Source organism: Myiozetetes cayanensis, unplaced genomic scaffold, assembly GCF_022539395.1.
Source record: "Myiozetetes cayanensis isolate MyiCay16 unplaced genomic scaffold, myiCay2020 scf1, whole genome shotgun sequence".
Lineage (NCBI taxonomy): Eukaryota > Metazoa > Chordata > Aves > Passeriformes > Tyrannidae > Myiozetetes > Myiozetetes cayanensis.
The window spans coordinates 126435364-126451366 of record NW_026086604.1 but is presented as its reverse complement, the minus strand read 5'-3'; the positions used below and the strand labels follow the sequence as shown (position 1 = coordinate 126451366).

At 39.9% G+C, this 16003-nt stretch overlaps 1 protein-coding gene across 10 annotated transcripts in view; it reads left to right on the top strand.

Annotated features, from left to right (window-relative positions):
* Positions 1 to 16003, top strand: part of DYNC1I1 (dynein cytoplasmic 1 intermediate chain 1) — a 186015-nt gene that overhangs the window by 39436 nt on the left and 130576 nt on the right. For 7 of the 10 annotated variants that reach the window (XM_050327259.1, XM_050327252.1, XM_050327267.1 and 4 more), the window contains 2 exons: positions 488 to 547; positions 4492 to 4607. In XM_050327259.1, coding sequence (XP_050183216.1) covers positions 488 to 547; positions 4492 to 4607 — 176 coding nt within the window. The remainder of the gene's footprint in view (positions 1 to 487; positions 548 to 4491; positions 4608 to 16003) is intronic. The other 3 variants (XM_050327304.1, XM_050327331.1, XM_050327323.1) reach the window with 1 other exon arrangement.

Sequence of the window (16003 nt, the reverse complement as noted above, 5' to 3'; positions counted from 1 at the left end):
GACGTTCATGCCCAGAGCACTGTTGCACAGGATGGCTAACTGTCCATGTCAGGGGGTTGTGAAGGGATAGACTCTTCAGTGGAGTTCATGGCAAGTGCTCAGTCTACCTTATCAAAAAAACATAAGTAAATTAGTCCTGCATATTTTACAGTTTATTGTGATTCCATCAAACATAGTTAAAGAGTTAGAAATATTTCAGGAAAAGGAAAAAACCCAACCCCATGTTTAATTAATCAATATCTGACAGGAAATCCAGCTTCTTCCTTTTTTTACCAATAATATTTAATTTTAATAAAGTTGCCTGCCCTGACACAGTTTGATGTACAAACGTTGTTTGACCTATGGTGGCTGTTGCTTGCACTTGGAAGTTGAATGTACTACATAGACCGTGTAACTAATGAGATGGGTTTTTGTTCATCCTTTCAGTTAATTCTGTGTGTTCTTTTTTTCCCTCTCCTTCGTGCTGCACGGCTGATTACCACCCTAGGACCTTGCAATGGGACACAGACCCCTCAGTGCTGCAACTCCAGTCTGACTCTGAACTTGGGTATATGTCAGTTGATTATTTCTTTGCAAGAATTATGTTGAAAATGCTTCCTAGTTGAGCTGGTTGTGTGTGTGATTTTTATTTGCTTTGTTGACTCAAAAAGACCATAGTTTAAGTTTTCTTTTTTTAGTTTCGTAAATAAGAAGACTCAGCAAAGCCACTGTTGTAGAAAAAAACCCCAACTATTTAAATAATCTCATGAAAAGATAAGTTGCTATTTCTGTTGCCTGAAACACAATACAAATAACTATTTCATTACAGATGAAATGTTATTATTGTGGCACATATATGCATGTACAGTTACATTGATCTTGTTTGTACCTGTTGATTCAGACTGTTCTCTCTGAATCATTTGCAAGGTACTTTGTCCCCTCCTTTCTGTTTGCTATAGTTATGCTGTTTCCACATGCAGTAGCATTTCCCCCTTTTTCATTAGGTGTTGTGCATGTGCTTATAATTGTGCACTTAAATATGATCATAATATACGAGTAATTGCCATCTTAGTTGAGTTCAGGCCAATTAAGATTTTTTTAAATTGTACTAGAGCTAAAATAAATATTTTCTAGCTGGGGATGGAACTTCTTTACCCCAAGCATGTGGAAAAAAATCATTAATTAAAATAATTTAGAAATGCTTACCTGCAGAGATATTTAGGATAAAGTGTTTCTCTAAAAGCATAGGTAGCAGTACTTCAAGTTCTTCAGAGCTTGAGTCACAGGCAAAAATAAATCCCTATATTGAAAAATTTGCTCTACCTATGAACTTACAGGCTTTCCTGTCTGAATGTCCAGGCTTGTGCTCTTACTAGTTTGTGTGCTAGTTCATTCACCATTCTGTAAGAAAAACAACAATTTCCTTTAAATGCTGATTGGCAGTGCTCCCATCTGCAGTTAGGGATGTTAGGGATATTCACCAGGAAAGTTCAGAAAGAAAGTATCCAGAAAGCTTTCCAAACAGGTTTTCTCCATATCCAGAACTGCTAGGAATATTCACAGTCTTCACATGAGTATGGCTTCAAACAGGTCCAGCTTCTACAACTTTGCCTGGACTGTACCAAAAAGGTAGAGTTTTTTGAGCTGTGTTAACATACAGAAACCCTTTCGAAATCTCAGCTGCTTTTTTTTCCAGAAGTTTGGATTAAAAGGTGAGCACTCCTAGGAGCAAGGTTCCTCAAACAGTTGTGCAAGGCAAGTTCCTTTATTTGACTCATGAAAAGATAACCCTATATATAGCTATGAGACTTCAATAATTTATGAGTGGTGAGTGCAAAGGCAAGAAAGAAGCATACCAAAGGAGCAAATCCACTGGTATATACTTTAATGGAGGTCCTGCCCCTTTTGAAAGAAAAGTGTCTTCAAAAGCAAAGCAGAGTTAAACTTTCCTCTAGTGTCATGAGACTAGATAAAAAAACTCCAAAATCCATTGCTAAAGAAATTCTGCAGTGAGCAAATACATACATGATGCATGTAGCAAAACACTTCCAGCAGATACATCTTTCTTCTGGTACCTATAGACAGAGGAATCAATTTTAATGAATGGACTTTAGTTACTGTCCTTCTATTCACATCCCATTGGCAGTTTTGAAAGGAATCCTTCAAAGCTTATGTGCTCTCTAAGATGAATATTCAGGGAATTTCTAAGAATTATGAGCAGCTCTGATGAAAAATGGGGATAGGAAAACAAAAGACAGTTTAGTGTTGCCCTAAATAGAACCAGAAACTGGAATATTACAGTTCATATTTGATAGAGTCCAGATACTGAAAGGATGCACCAGTTATCTCTAAGTGCTTGGGACCAAGGGCTAGGCCAGCTTTTAGTTACACAAGAACAATTACAGGTTGCTTTGCTGGGGTAAAAAATAATCAAGAGTTCATGTTCTTTCAGATGAAGAAGGGCCTCCCTATCTTCACCAGTAATTACTAGACTATGGGTGGCACAAGGCATTTGTACAGGAAGCAGCAATGTCTGAATTATAAATGTTTTAGGTGAAAAATTCCATATGTTGTCTCAGCACAGTGCTCTGGGATTTAGGTCACTTCTTGGATAGCAGGGTACAAAGAGATTAAACCAACTAGCTGTTCAATCCAACTGTTCCCCCTCCTCAGGTGAGGAGATATGGAATGACCTCATGTGAAACTGAAATGTTGTTAGAATTTGGTGAGGTTCTAATTAGATCCAGATTAGACACATAATTATTTAAGGATTACACTTAACCAAGACCACTGTCAAGAGACTTTCAATGCAGAAGGCTTAAGAATCTCAGTAAATGGAAAGAGTAGCCTGGGGCAACAGGGGACTGGTTACGTAGGAAAGTCTAACTGACCAAATTAGATTGCACATCTGGTGTTGAATAAGGGAAAACCACATCAGATATTGCTGATGTTTATTAAAGCTTGAATTCACACAGACCCTCAGTTAAAGCAGCTACAAAAATGTAAGCCTACTAAAACTTTTGTTAGCTGAAGAAGGTTTTCTGCCCCCAGTAACAAGGTAGAAGTTTTTCTGTAAAATTTTCTGACAATTGTTCACACTGGCAAAGTCACAGATGGTTGTAAGGAGGGAGACTTGTTAATTTTTCATCTTTGAAAAGAGCTCAGAGCTATAACAAATGTTTCTGCTCTAGTGGTTTGTTATGCGATGCAGCTGATTGGTACTGATGAATCTAATTGCATTCAGCTTAATAACAACTCAGCCAGTAAGATAGAACAGAAAAATATAGAGCTGATGTAACATTAACCACCTGAAAAGTTCAGTAGGTGTTATCCCATGATTTCAGTTTCCTTTTGAGACCTCCATTTCCTTTCAGATATCTATCTTAATTGAGTACCAACACCATTGCAAATTAATTAGATAAAAACCCCTTTGACTTCTGTTTTTCTGACACTCTGTAAAATAAAGAGGATATGGCTAATGTGTATGAATTCTCTGCTTTTCAAAGTTGTTCTCTCTAATAACATGATAGTTGAGAAACATTGTGTCCATGAATTTATTTCCCATAAGTGCAAAAACATGCTCACACTTGCTGATTTAGGCAACTAGATTTATTTAGTCGATTTGTTTATTATGCTTGCATTGTTTTCTCTGCTGAAAATTGCCATAGTTTCCAAACACTTGCAAGTAACCATTTGTATATTCTTCACTCTTGGAGACAGAAAAATAATATTCAGGAAATAAACTGATTTACACCCCCCCCCCTTCCCCCATCGAGTGAACTGTGTACAACTAAAAATATTCATGGTCATGCTCAGCTCTCTCCCTTCTCTTTCCCTTAGCTACCGACAATTGGCTTCACTGATTTATTTTATATGGTTTATTTAAAGTAAGGGAAGTTGTCAAAAAAGAAGGCTATTCTTACCCTGTTCCAGTTGTGTTTTAGCTCTCCTCCAGCCCTTGAATTAGGGCTCTACTAATCATAAACCTACATCAATTCCACTACTAATGACTGCTGTGGAAGGCAGAATCTCCTTCTTTATGGAAATCACCCAACTTGCCAATTAAAAGCTCTATTATTGCTCTCAGCTGAACATCTGACAGTCCTAATCTGGTGTGGTTTACAGCCACTGTGCTCTTTCCATTATTGTGTATCCCAGGCTGAGGATGAACTCTTTTGAGCAGGCAGAATGTTGTAGTAATGATGGCCTGAAAGAGAATTTTGTTGCATGCTAAGAGGGGCACAAGCAGGTCATTTCTCTCTCCTATTTACAGTCCATTTCAGAGGCATGATCTAGAGGTTCAGTAACTGTATTTTATTATGGCAAATGGTTCTCAGGTTAATTTTCATCACTGCAGTTAGGTACTTCTCTTTAACACATACTGTATTGTGTTTCATCTTAACAGGCACTGAAGTATTTTTTTATCCTGTTCATAAAAGCAAACACTTTTGTTCCTGCTGCTGATTTACATTTAATATGACTAACCTTTTGATGTCATGTATTCCACCTTAGACGCAGACTGCACAAACTAGGGGTGTCAAAGATTACCCAGGTTGATTTCTTACCTCGGGAGGTGGTATCATACTCCAAGGAGACGCAGACACCTCTTGCCACACATCAATCTGAAGGTAAGATATGATTTTTAAAAAAAACCATTTTCATAGGAAGTTAATATTTGAGTGAGAGTTAAAGAATGTAACAAAAATAATAGTAAATCATAACACAGCTGTTTATCATGTATTTTCTGCAAGCCAGGTATTGTTTATGAGATTAATGGCTGTTCTGGTGAAAATAATTATAATAATGACTTTAAATGCTGGTGGAACCAAACTGCTTCTAACTTACAATGGGCTGTGCTTAGATAGCAGTTTAATGGGAACATATTTTCAAATAAATAATTATGGATATAATTAAAATAGTGCTTTATTGAGTTTTTCTTGCTTTCTCAAGGAAGTTATTCATTCCATGCTTTGTAAAGAGGCAGTCTTGGAAAGTGGCCCTCAGTTGTTTGGTCAGTGTAATTGTGTCCCCATACCATAGGTGAAACTTAGGAGTTTCTCCATGTACTGAAAAAGGTGGTTTGCATACTTTGATGTGGATGGTCCTACTTTCCTCCTCTTGACATCATGCTGAAATCTGTACTCCTGGGGCTGTTTGTTAGCTGTTTGGCTTTCCTGTTGATAAGTAAATACCTGGAGTAGGTAGGGAAGTGCTGATCTATCTGTTCCATAGACTACACATTTGCCAGTTTTGTACTGCAGAATGCTGATTGCATTTAAACTGAATTCAGAATTGTGCCTTAGCCTGGGATCTACACACTGTTACAAAGTGGGTAGAAGAAGAAAAACTGATCACAGTCTTGACTGTAATTTTTGCTGTTAACAATGATATATATATGGAAGATAAGTGCAAACATAAGAAGTCATGGACTTTAAACTGCTTAGGCCAAAACTGTGATGGAAGAGATCAAACGGGGATATGTGGTTTTGGTGACTGGATTTGTTATCCTTTTTATTTCTGTGTCATCACAGCCAAGGGAAAGCATCAACAATAGCAAGGTTTTACATATTTAAACACAGAGAAAATATTACCCAATCACTTCACTCAGCTGCATGACAGAGAGAAATTCTAACATATTTCCTTTCAAATCTGCTGCTAGGGAATTTTCTGCACATAGCTTGGATATGAGTATGGCTGTGCATCAGTAAAAGAGAATCAGGGAAGTTTGGTTATTCCCTTGAAAGGGTATTTAATTGGAAACTCTCTAGGTGGTAAATAAGCACTGTGATTTTGGTCTCCTGGGTCTGATGGAAATGAATTCTCATGTTTTCAATCTTCCAAGCCTCTTTAGAAATGTTGAGCCCTTCATACTGTTACTCTAAACATGAACAGAGGTGAATTCCTTGGGAGAGAAGTTTTGAGAAGTCTCTACACTGTTTCTATACATTCATGTGATAAAATATAGCCATTATCTTTTCAAGATAAATTGCTAGTCCATTACTATGGTTATGGGCTCAGTTATTCAGCATTTAAGGCCTTAGAGTTTGAGAGCAGAAAAAAAGGAATTTCTTATTTACTGAGATGATTCTGACTTCAGGTTTCAAAATTCACTCTTTTGCTACCTGCCTTGAATACTGGAAATGTCAAAATGCAGAATTTTAGGATGAGATTGTCATGTGCTTGTTTCTTGTTTGCAAGATAACTAATGAAAGGTACAGCTGGTTGGAAAGATGGGTGAAAGAGGATTTTGAGAGTCCATTCAAAGTTCTTCAGCTTTTTTGAAATGTCAGTATCAGGTTCTGTGCATATTGCTTTTCTAGAGAGAAAGAAAGAAACTCAGAGATACTTTAAGCCTACTGCTGTTCTGGAGCTCAGTGGATTTAGGCCTTTGTGGTAATGGCTATTGCCCACCAAACCTTATAAAACTGGTAAAGGAAGGGTTTACTCTGCTAAGTGCCTGTGGTGCTAGAAAGCCAGATGCTATATGCACTGAAGTCTCAGGTTGTCAGCTGCTAATTTTAGAAGAAATAATGTGGCATTATTCTTCACTGTATAAAAACAGATTAACTCCTCTTTTCAGAACAGGTAATTTGCTTTATTTCAGAGGAATAATGACATGTCATTTCTCCCAACGACTCTATTATTTAGAGAGATGTGTATATGCATCATTCAACCCTTTGATCACAAGTACCTAATTCTTTTGCTTTATTTAGGTCACAGTAAGCTTCAGCCTTTTCTTTTCTTCCTTGCAGGATGACTTCAAAAACACACAGATCTTGGCTCTGCAGCCTGAGAAAAAATGTGCTCTTTACTTTCCCCCTCCTTCTTCTATAATTGAACTTGAGTTTAGGTGTTTGTAGGCATTGAGGGACATTTCACTTGTGCTACTTTTTCCATTCTGGAGTTGATTAGGACCTAGACTATGCTAAACATTTTCTGAGAGGTCTCTGGGACATGTTCCTTCACTGTGCAGACTCTCACATCACCCCAGAGTGGCAGTCCCATGTAACCTTTGATGGTTGGACCCTCCAAAGCACTGCAGACATGCTGTTTGCTGAAGGCACCCCTAGAAGAAAGCAGCAACAGAAAAGCCATGGCCTGGCCTCTGCCCATGATGACTCCCTCACTGCCATACAGCAGTGGAAGGATATCTGTATGTCTGCCTGCAAATCAGCTCTTCAGATAGGAAAGCAGTCTGCACATTCAAGCTCTACTAGATGCTTGCCTCAGCTCCATCTTACTGTTCTGCTCTTTAATGGGCTAGGAGGTAAAATCTCAGTGAGGAAAACACTGTCCCTGCACAGACAAGGGAGGTAATCCTCTGATCTGGCTCCCCTCAGAAACTGGGAGGCAGCAAGAAGGTGAAGGTCTGTGAGATCTCTGGCTTTGCTGGCTAGTATCAGGAGTGTTGTTATTTCTCTTCTGTGAGGTAGAAACTCCTTCATCAATAAAACGAGATGTTCTCACATTCTGGCTTACCAGACTGTCACTGCAAATAGGCTAATCAGAAATGCATTTCTGAAAAAGTACGTCCTGTGTATAAGAGAAGAAGATCTGACTTTCTAGAACAATGGAGGTCCTAGGTACTTCACCTGTTTATCATCTTCAACAGATGTTTGTTCATGTGGGGAAAACAAATGATATGCCATACTCACCTCCTGAGCAGGATAACTTCATTCTGCATCACAAACGTAGTCCAGTTCTGGCAAGGAACAGAACTGAGACCTGTGATCCATCTGTTTATCTGACATATTCCAACACTGAGGATATTTTGAAAGAGGAAAAATAAACTCTCTCCTCCATCTGGAAGTAGACTGGAATGAAGTGGCAAAATGGAGGTGGAGCTGCAGAGGCTGGGTTGGGTTCTGCATTGTCTCTGACAGGGTAATTCTCAGAACTAAGGTTCCTGGAAGTTTTAATGCACTGAGGGAGGAGAGGGGAATTCTGCTCACAGTCAGGCTCATCTGACCAAGACATGAGTTTAGGCATGTGTGGATGAGACCAAATTTAAGTGCCTGGTGTAGGGTGAATCAGAACTCTCTAGATGCCACTGATCACATTGACTAGTTCTTCACTAACTAGCTTGACAGAGCACTTCATGTGGGCATATTAATGCAGGTTTCTCATTACTGAGTAAAATGCATGTGGCTAAAAGAGTCATGCACTGATGTTGTGTGAGGGCTGTGTCTCACTTCGAGTTTTAGTAATTGGATGATCTGTGACTAGGACTGACAAGCCCCAGTGCTGTGCAAGCAATTCAGGCCTCTGGAATTTTATCATCTCCGTTATAAAATCCATAGATAAAGTTATTTATACTTTTGTGGTTGGGGTCTGAGACTTCCATGTTTAGTCAGTATGGGGATCTGTGCATCAGAGTTCTAGCACATCAAATTCTGCACCAATCCTTTTGTGTCTTCTGACTAACTCAGCTTTGTGAATGTATGCTGTGCTTAAGAAAAGGCAGTCCCAGAACTAGTGATGCTTGAGTCTTCCCATGCCCAATCTGGCTAGAGCTCATGGATCAGAAGCTGGGGTTTAAGCTAAAGAGCTTACTTTGGCTTTTTCCTTTCAGAGAATCTTAAGCTCAGCTCCAGTCTGAAGAGGACAAGCGTGGACCCAAGAATAGCTTTGAACCCCTCATTTAGTGGGAAATACAGATGCCCATTTGTGCGTTTACATGCATGCAATGTTTGTGTTGAGGTACATGAACATGTTTGATGGAAAGGCATTGGAGATCATTGTGGGAAGAAAAAGAGACCTGTTGTAAACAAAGAGGTGTTGGAAAACAGAGCAGAACTGGGATAGAAATTACTATTAAAAAGAGAAGACAACCTAAAGATGAATCAGTGTTAAAGCAGAAGTTCTGTTTTTAAAGAGACAGAGCCTTAGCATTAGTACTAAGGAACACTAATTTTTAAGAAATATTATGCTCTATCCTAGGCAGTATCTTGTATCACTGGCTGGTTTTAGTTAGCTATAGAAATCTAGTTTGCCTTTTCTTCTCAAGCTGCAGTCCATCAGAGTCATACTGTGGATTTCAATAGCTGGCATAAACACCCTAATTCAAGACTTCTTTGTTTTATTAAATCAACAAAGCTTAATTTGTACTGTTGTACCAGACTGTACAAGATTGGATGAGACTAGAATAAAGTGGAGCAAAGATTTGAGGCATTGCACTGTGCAATAGTATTTAAATAATTCCCTTTTATTCCTGTCACAACTGCATCACCTCTTCTAACTAACAAGATTTCAAAGATGGAATTAAAAAATTTTATTTATTTATTTATTTATTTATTTATTTATTTATTTATTTAATTTGGAATAAAAATCTTTCAAAGGCATACGGGCAGCGCCCTCTGGTGGTGAAATGATGAAGTGACTCATTGATGCTGTCGGGGAAGGATGCAGGGACGCTCGTGTGACCTGCGGAAAAACTCGTCAAATCATTTGTCTGAGGCAAGAATTACACTTAAAAGAAGATGCTTTAGTTGTGTGACTGAGAAGCTGTATAAATGCAGGTGCTGATGAAAGAAGTGTGAGAAGAGACCAAAGTATTGCATAAAAGTTGGGGAAAAATATATTATTTAGGAATGAGTTGGGTTTTTTTTAAAAAAAAAGCCTTGAAAATCAGTTATAGGTATATCATGACAAAAACCCAGTGCAGTAATGCACTAGTGAAATCAGTTGCAATCCCTTGTTCTTGCCCATCCCTTTTTGAAGTACAGTTAGTAAAGTACAGTTAGATAAAATGAATATTCTCCAGGACAGCCACAACAGGCAGCTACCAGGTATGGTTGGTCTGTGTTCCACTCCTAGAAGCTACAGGCATTGGGCGTAAGCCACTAAAGGCTTTCTTTATGCCACCATCTGGCTCATGAAAATGTTCTGTGGTACAGAATTAGGATAAGGACTTGGCTTTAGAAATGTGTTTCTGTGGGTTTTGTTGTGCAGAAAAATGTGTTTGTTTGAAACTCGCAAGAGTTTCTTCTTGGAGGAAGAATGAAGAGGCTATAGTCCTTGGTCATGCACATTTTGGTGTTTGAGTGCAGAAGGGGACATCAAATGTCTAATCTCATAAAATATGCCATGGGCATGGGCTAAAATAGGATTTCTGTAAGACAGTCCACTCCATTCCTAAAAAGTGGCCTGACAGTATATTTTTCAGCAATCATTGCTGCAGTATTTGTCTCTATTCCCTGTTTCTTCTCCCAGGTCTTCTCTAAAGACCTCTGGAGGAGGGCTTTTCTTATATTCAAGATGTTTTTCAGATTGTCTTCCGCAGAGGGCCCTCTTAATGCTGAACTGTTTTGAACAGATAGATCTGACAATTTATTAAGCACCAGTAATTCTCAGAGTATTATCTACTAAGAACTGATTTAACAGAGAGAAGATTGCCTCTGGCCACACACAGTAGGAGGTCTAAGGAAGGAAAACTCTTTAGAGATCTTAGACTTTGTCCCTGATCATTTCATTAGACATTTGGCTCTTTGCAGCTCCTCCACAATATTAACAAAATCTTGGGAAGGTCTTCTGAAAATCAGGCGCACACACTTAGGAGCTTCCTGCTCCAAAGTGACCCTGGCCTTCAGCAGAACTAAGCTAACTCTGGTTTCTTTTGCATGAAGTACCTCTGCGTTAAATGCAAGCCCAGAAACATATGTAGTAATTTTTTACAAGACTGGAGCGAGAACAGCAGACTTGTCACAGCTGCACCTATGCCTTCTCTAAACCAGTCAGGCCCCAGAAGATGAGGAACAAACCAGAAAGCTTAACTGCCTTCTCAGTGAAATGAGGGACTGGTTTTTGGGCTGTGGCTGCCTTGGAGGGGACTGTTGTGCAACTGTCATTCTGTGCATGGAAGCAATACTGCTTCAAAGCCTTTGCAGACATCATGGAGAAGGACAATGCTTCATTGCTCTCATTGCCCCAGTTTGATCCCAATGGATGATCCTTGCTTTATGCTTTTAAGCAAGTGGATCTCATCTTCCACCAAAGAGCTGGGAGGCTACTCTGTGCTAGAGTAAACCAAAAAGTGTTGTAGTCAGTCTCCTTGTGCAGAAACCAACCTGCTCCTTTAGTTGCAGCGGGAAATAATGTAATTGAATGAGATCCTGGTACATCTGGCGTCACTTGGTGGAAAATAAGAGAGCTGATGTTAGCAGCCTTGACCTCAGACTCCTTTAACTAGCTGCAAGTCATCTCACAGTGCCTTTGACCCATCTTTGTGTCCTGACATCTGAAACTAGCAGTGATCCATGAATTCAGAGAGAAGCCCTGTAACACCTGTATGCAAATTGAATTCTTTGTTGGCTGGAAATTAAAACCTTCCTCTGAGTCTTCTCTGGAAAAGATCCTGGCCATGTTTTACACTGAACAACTGCTGTGTTGAGCTGATTTGTTAAATGTTTCCCTCAAGCAACAAAACAGTTCTAAAGTTATATGCAAATATATGATTATCAGTATGTTGCAACTGAGTTTTAATATGAGAACAAGGAAACTGTCCCACTAGTGAACAGCACCGTGATTTCCTCAGTCAACAGTCAGTGAAGAGACAGTGGCCAATTTTTCTCTATTTGCTGTTTTCACATGTTCCTAGTTATCACTTTACATATAATGTCAGTAGTGTTTGAAAAAACTTTGAATTAGCAATGTGTGTTCATATTTGCAATACTCAAATTAGAAGTTACAGACCTGAAAATGTAAAATATAGTCAAAATGAAAAACATTTTCCAAAAACATCCCACTGGTGCTTCTAACAGAACAATGAAGACATGGCTTTTTATTTTCTTCAGAAACAAAGCAACTCTGTAATTCCTTCTTTAGCCTAATGGGTGATGCCTATTCAGTATATACAACAAAACTAATACCCAGCCCCTTCTATTACGTGTCTAGTAACCTTTGGCAAATTCTGGCTTTGTAACATGGGCCAATCTCCACTAGAATTAAAGGCAAGATTAAGAAAAATGTGCATTGCAGAAGTAGCAGTTATTAATCCACAGCGGTCTAATTAGCACTTAATCTTTCTAATCCTCTAAGTAGGTACAAAATCAGGGCTGAAATGGACACAGACCATAATGTGGAAAGCCCTTCATTAGTAGTGTTAAAAAGAAGTACAGAAAACTGCCCTGTTACTTCACACTTCTCAATTTGATCCTCAGCAGTTGCAACTCAAAGAAAGGAAAAAGATTCATGTACCAAAATCCCCTCCTCTGTTTTACCCCACACTACTAATGTACTGGGTCAAACATTATGCAGCTGAAAATTCTCCTGTTCATCACCTCTCTGTCTTAATTCTGTAGCTGAGCCACAGCTTAAGAAGCTGGCCAATTGTGCCTCTCTATAGTCTCCTTTAATTGGCTTATTTCCATAGGAGAGGCCACCTGCCTTGGAGAGAGGAGTGTCAGCTGCTTGCCCTCAGACTAACTGGAGAGGGAACCGAGTGGCTAGCCTGGGTAGAGTGAAGAGGGTTTGCCACACCCCATGTTATTGCCCAGGATGAAGATGAATGAGGATGCACCACAAGCTGGGTCTTTGTTCAGCAAGTATACCCTCACATTCTGACCCAAGCACCTGGGCAGAGCCCTCCAGTGGCAACCTGGGCCCCACTTCTCCCTCCTAAGAGATGCTCCCAGGTAATTTAAAACCATGCTGTATTTATTATAGTGACAAATTTTAGATATCATCTTTAGTACTTGAGAATCCCTCCTCAAGATCAGCAGTAGCTGGATCCTTTCCAGATAATCCTTTTGCTTGCTCACACACACTAAGAATTACTATGAAAACTGAAGAAAGGATCTGGATGAAGAAACTTAATGAAATGGATATGTCAGTGAAGTAAAAGTCCCAGCACGGATTCCCACTGGGCACTATTAATAGAAGATGGAATTCTCTTTTGGTGCAATACAATAGACTGTCTCCACAAATAACGTTGCTTTTCAACCAAACCCTCCCTGTCACTTGCCCATCTATCGTATTTTAAATAAACTTAGCATAAATTCACTGAGCCGCAATGAATTCAGATGCATGTCCTTGCCAAAAACCTCCAAACCAGTGCTCACTCTTCCTGCAAGTTAATGCCCTACTTAAGGCACACAGGAAGTGAAAGCATAATCATTATTTTTCTAAAATGCATTGCTCTTGAGCCACAAAGCTTCACACTTATTTTAAGTCTATAATTGCACGTTGTTGCTATGGTTACTCTTTTTTTTTCCCCTCACCCCAATTGTCATGTAAAGTTTGCTACATCCGAGCTCAAGATGGGTTCAACTCTGCGATTGGCAAAAGCAGATCCCTGCACTTATGAATAGCCTCACTGATCCCAGTAGCAGCTGCTGAGTTTTGAGGACTCTTTCAGATCTCACTAGTTGGTTTGGAGCTGAACTTCTCTGAAGGTCTTGCCCCAACTGCAGAGCTAGAGGATTTTTGAAAATTTAGCCCTTATTCATGGTTGTTTCATATATTCTTTCTTGTCATCTACACTCAGATGTTCACCCTCCCTCTCCTAGGCACTGGTTACTCAGCAACAAAACAGCCAAGAGCTCAAAACAGCCACTCATCTGCTATGAAACACAGAGAGCACTGAAGATTTTGTCTGTGAGTGCGTGAAGAATTCTCTGTGTGCTGATTTTGCACCACAGATAATGGGCAGGTTGAGAACATGACTCGAACAAAGGTTCCAGAGTGGAATCTCAAAATTGCTTTGACCTGTTATCGTAACAAAAGAAAACTGGGGGATGTACACATTATGGTGGGTTGACTTTGGTTGCCCATCCAGCTACCCTCTTACTCCTGATAACTGAGCAGGATAAGGGAGAAAATAGGACGATAAAGCTCGTGGGTTGAAATAATGATGGGGCATCACTTATCAGTTACCATTACAGACAAAACAGACTCAGCTTGGGGAAAATGTAGTTTAGTTTATTGCCAGTTAAAATAGATTTGAATGGTTAGAAACAAAGACAAAATTGAAACACCTTTCTCCTCTCATTTTTCCAAGCTCCTCCATCTCCCCTCCACTGCAAGTGACTCAGACGGATGGGTCTGGGGGCTTGTGAGCAATCCACAGTAGTTCCTCTCTGCCTTTCTTGCCTACTCACAGCTTTCCCCTACTCCAGTGTAAGTTTTCTGCCCAGGCTGCAGTCCTCCAGGACAAACCTGCTCCAGTATGGGCTCAGCATGAACCACCACATTCCTTCAGGAAATATCCACGTGCACCAGTGTGGGGTTCTCCGTGGGCTACCACGTGGATATCTGCTCTGGCATGGGCTGTAGGAGAGCATTTGCTCTCACCTCTGGAACACCTCATTTCTTCCCTTCTCTCACTTTAGTGCTCACAGGGCTGCTTCTCACACTTATTTTCATCGTTGTTCTCTCTGTCGTGTGGTGTTTTGGCCTTTCTTAAATATATTTTCCCAGAGGCACCAGACACATGGGAGACAGGCTCAGCTGTGTTCTGTGGTGGATGTGGTATGGAACTGTCTGTCTCTGGTACAGGGCAGCTCCTGATCTCTTTTCATTGAAGCCATCCTTGCAGCCCCTCCCCCCACTACCAAAACCTTACCACTTTCACCTATATATGTATTTAGAAAAACTGGTAGCTTATTAGCCAAAATTCAAAAGTTTTTCGTATGACATGTCTGGGATCAAGTCTTTGCCTTGCCTAATAAGCAAATGCTGTGACCAGTAAAGTGTTGGGTGATCTGGGATAAGCTGTTTGTTGGATCAGGAACCAGAAGCACAGCGTTTGGTAGTCTAGCTGAATGTTCATTATCATCATGACATAGGACTGATTTGTTCCTGGATATCTGGAGCAGCCATTCTGTTTTTACCTTGGCATCTATGGATCTGATACAATGTTTTGAAGTTATTGGTTAATTTGAGTCCCTCTTGTGTTTTCTGGTGATAAAAAATCTGGTAATAGATATCTTATCTTGGAGGGGATCCATTGCTGAGTATTCTGAGAAGTGGTAGATGCTTGCCTAGGCCAGAGGTTGGAGCTTCATTTTTGTCAGGTCAGCTACACAGGCTATGTCTTTATGGTGGTGATCCCAGAGAATGGTCCATGATGCCTGTGCCATATGATATGTATTAAGTCATCCCACCTCCCATGTTAAAACCCCACAATCTCTTGGAGCAGTTAGTTTCCTCCCTTTTCTCCTTTTGTGTCTCTTAGTCTATGGACTGAAATGTGTTAAAAACTTGTAGATATATTTATTTAGTTCTCTAAGAATTTACCTATAGGTACAGCTAGAGATAAAATATTTAGGTAATGTAATATCTACCTCTATTATATCAGTAGATTTACAGATAGTTGTAGATATATACTTATAGCTGACCACTAGAGGATCTCACCACCTGGGGTGACAGGCCTGGGGTCAGAGCAATGGCGTGAATGTCAGGAGTCATATCTTTGTTAAAGTCTGTATGTGCAATTCAGAGCAGATCACAAACTGAGTTACAGTCACCACAGAGACGTGGGTATATCTCTTCGTTTACCCGCAGACCACTAAATGTTTAAACATGAACTAGGTGAAATCACAGCAGCCAAATTTACTAGGATTTTCAGCTGTCAGAGAGCCACCTGATCTGGCAGCATGACTGATGCTGGTGCCTGAGCTAACTGGTTGCAACCTTGTTGAGATGCTCAGTAGTTCAGTGTAATCACATGCAATAGCTTACCTTGAGGGGCCTAGCCTATTTGTGTAGATTTTCTATGGTCAGAAAAATGAGACAGACCCTTCCAGAAGACAATTTACCCCATCTACTGTATTTATCATAACACTGGGAAAATTACCTTCCATTCGTGCCTTTCTCCATTGCCTACAGGACTTAGCCAATACATTCAAATTATAACCTTCATTTTTAGATGGTTAAGGTTAGATAATTCACACCATTTTGTGATGGGACTATGGGCAAGTGCGTTATACAGTGTTTTTCTGTCAGCCCCTGCAACAGTTCTGGGACTACTGTTATTGCTATTTCTTTTCTTCAGCTCCTTCATCTCTTAGCTATTCTCCTTTGAAGT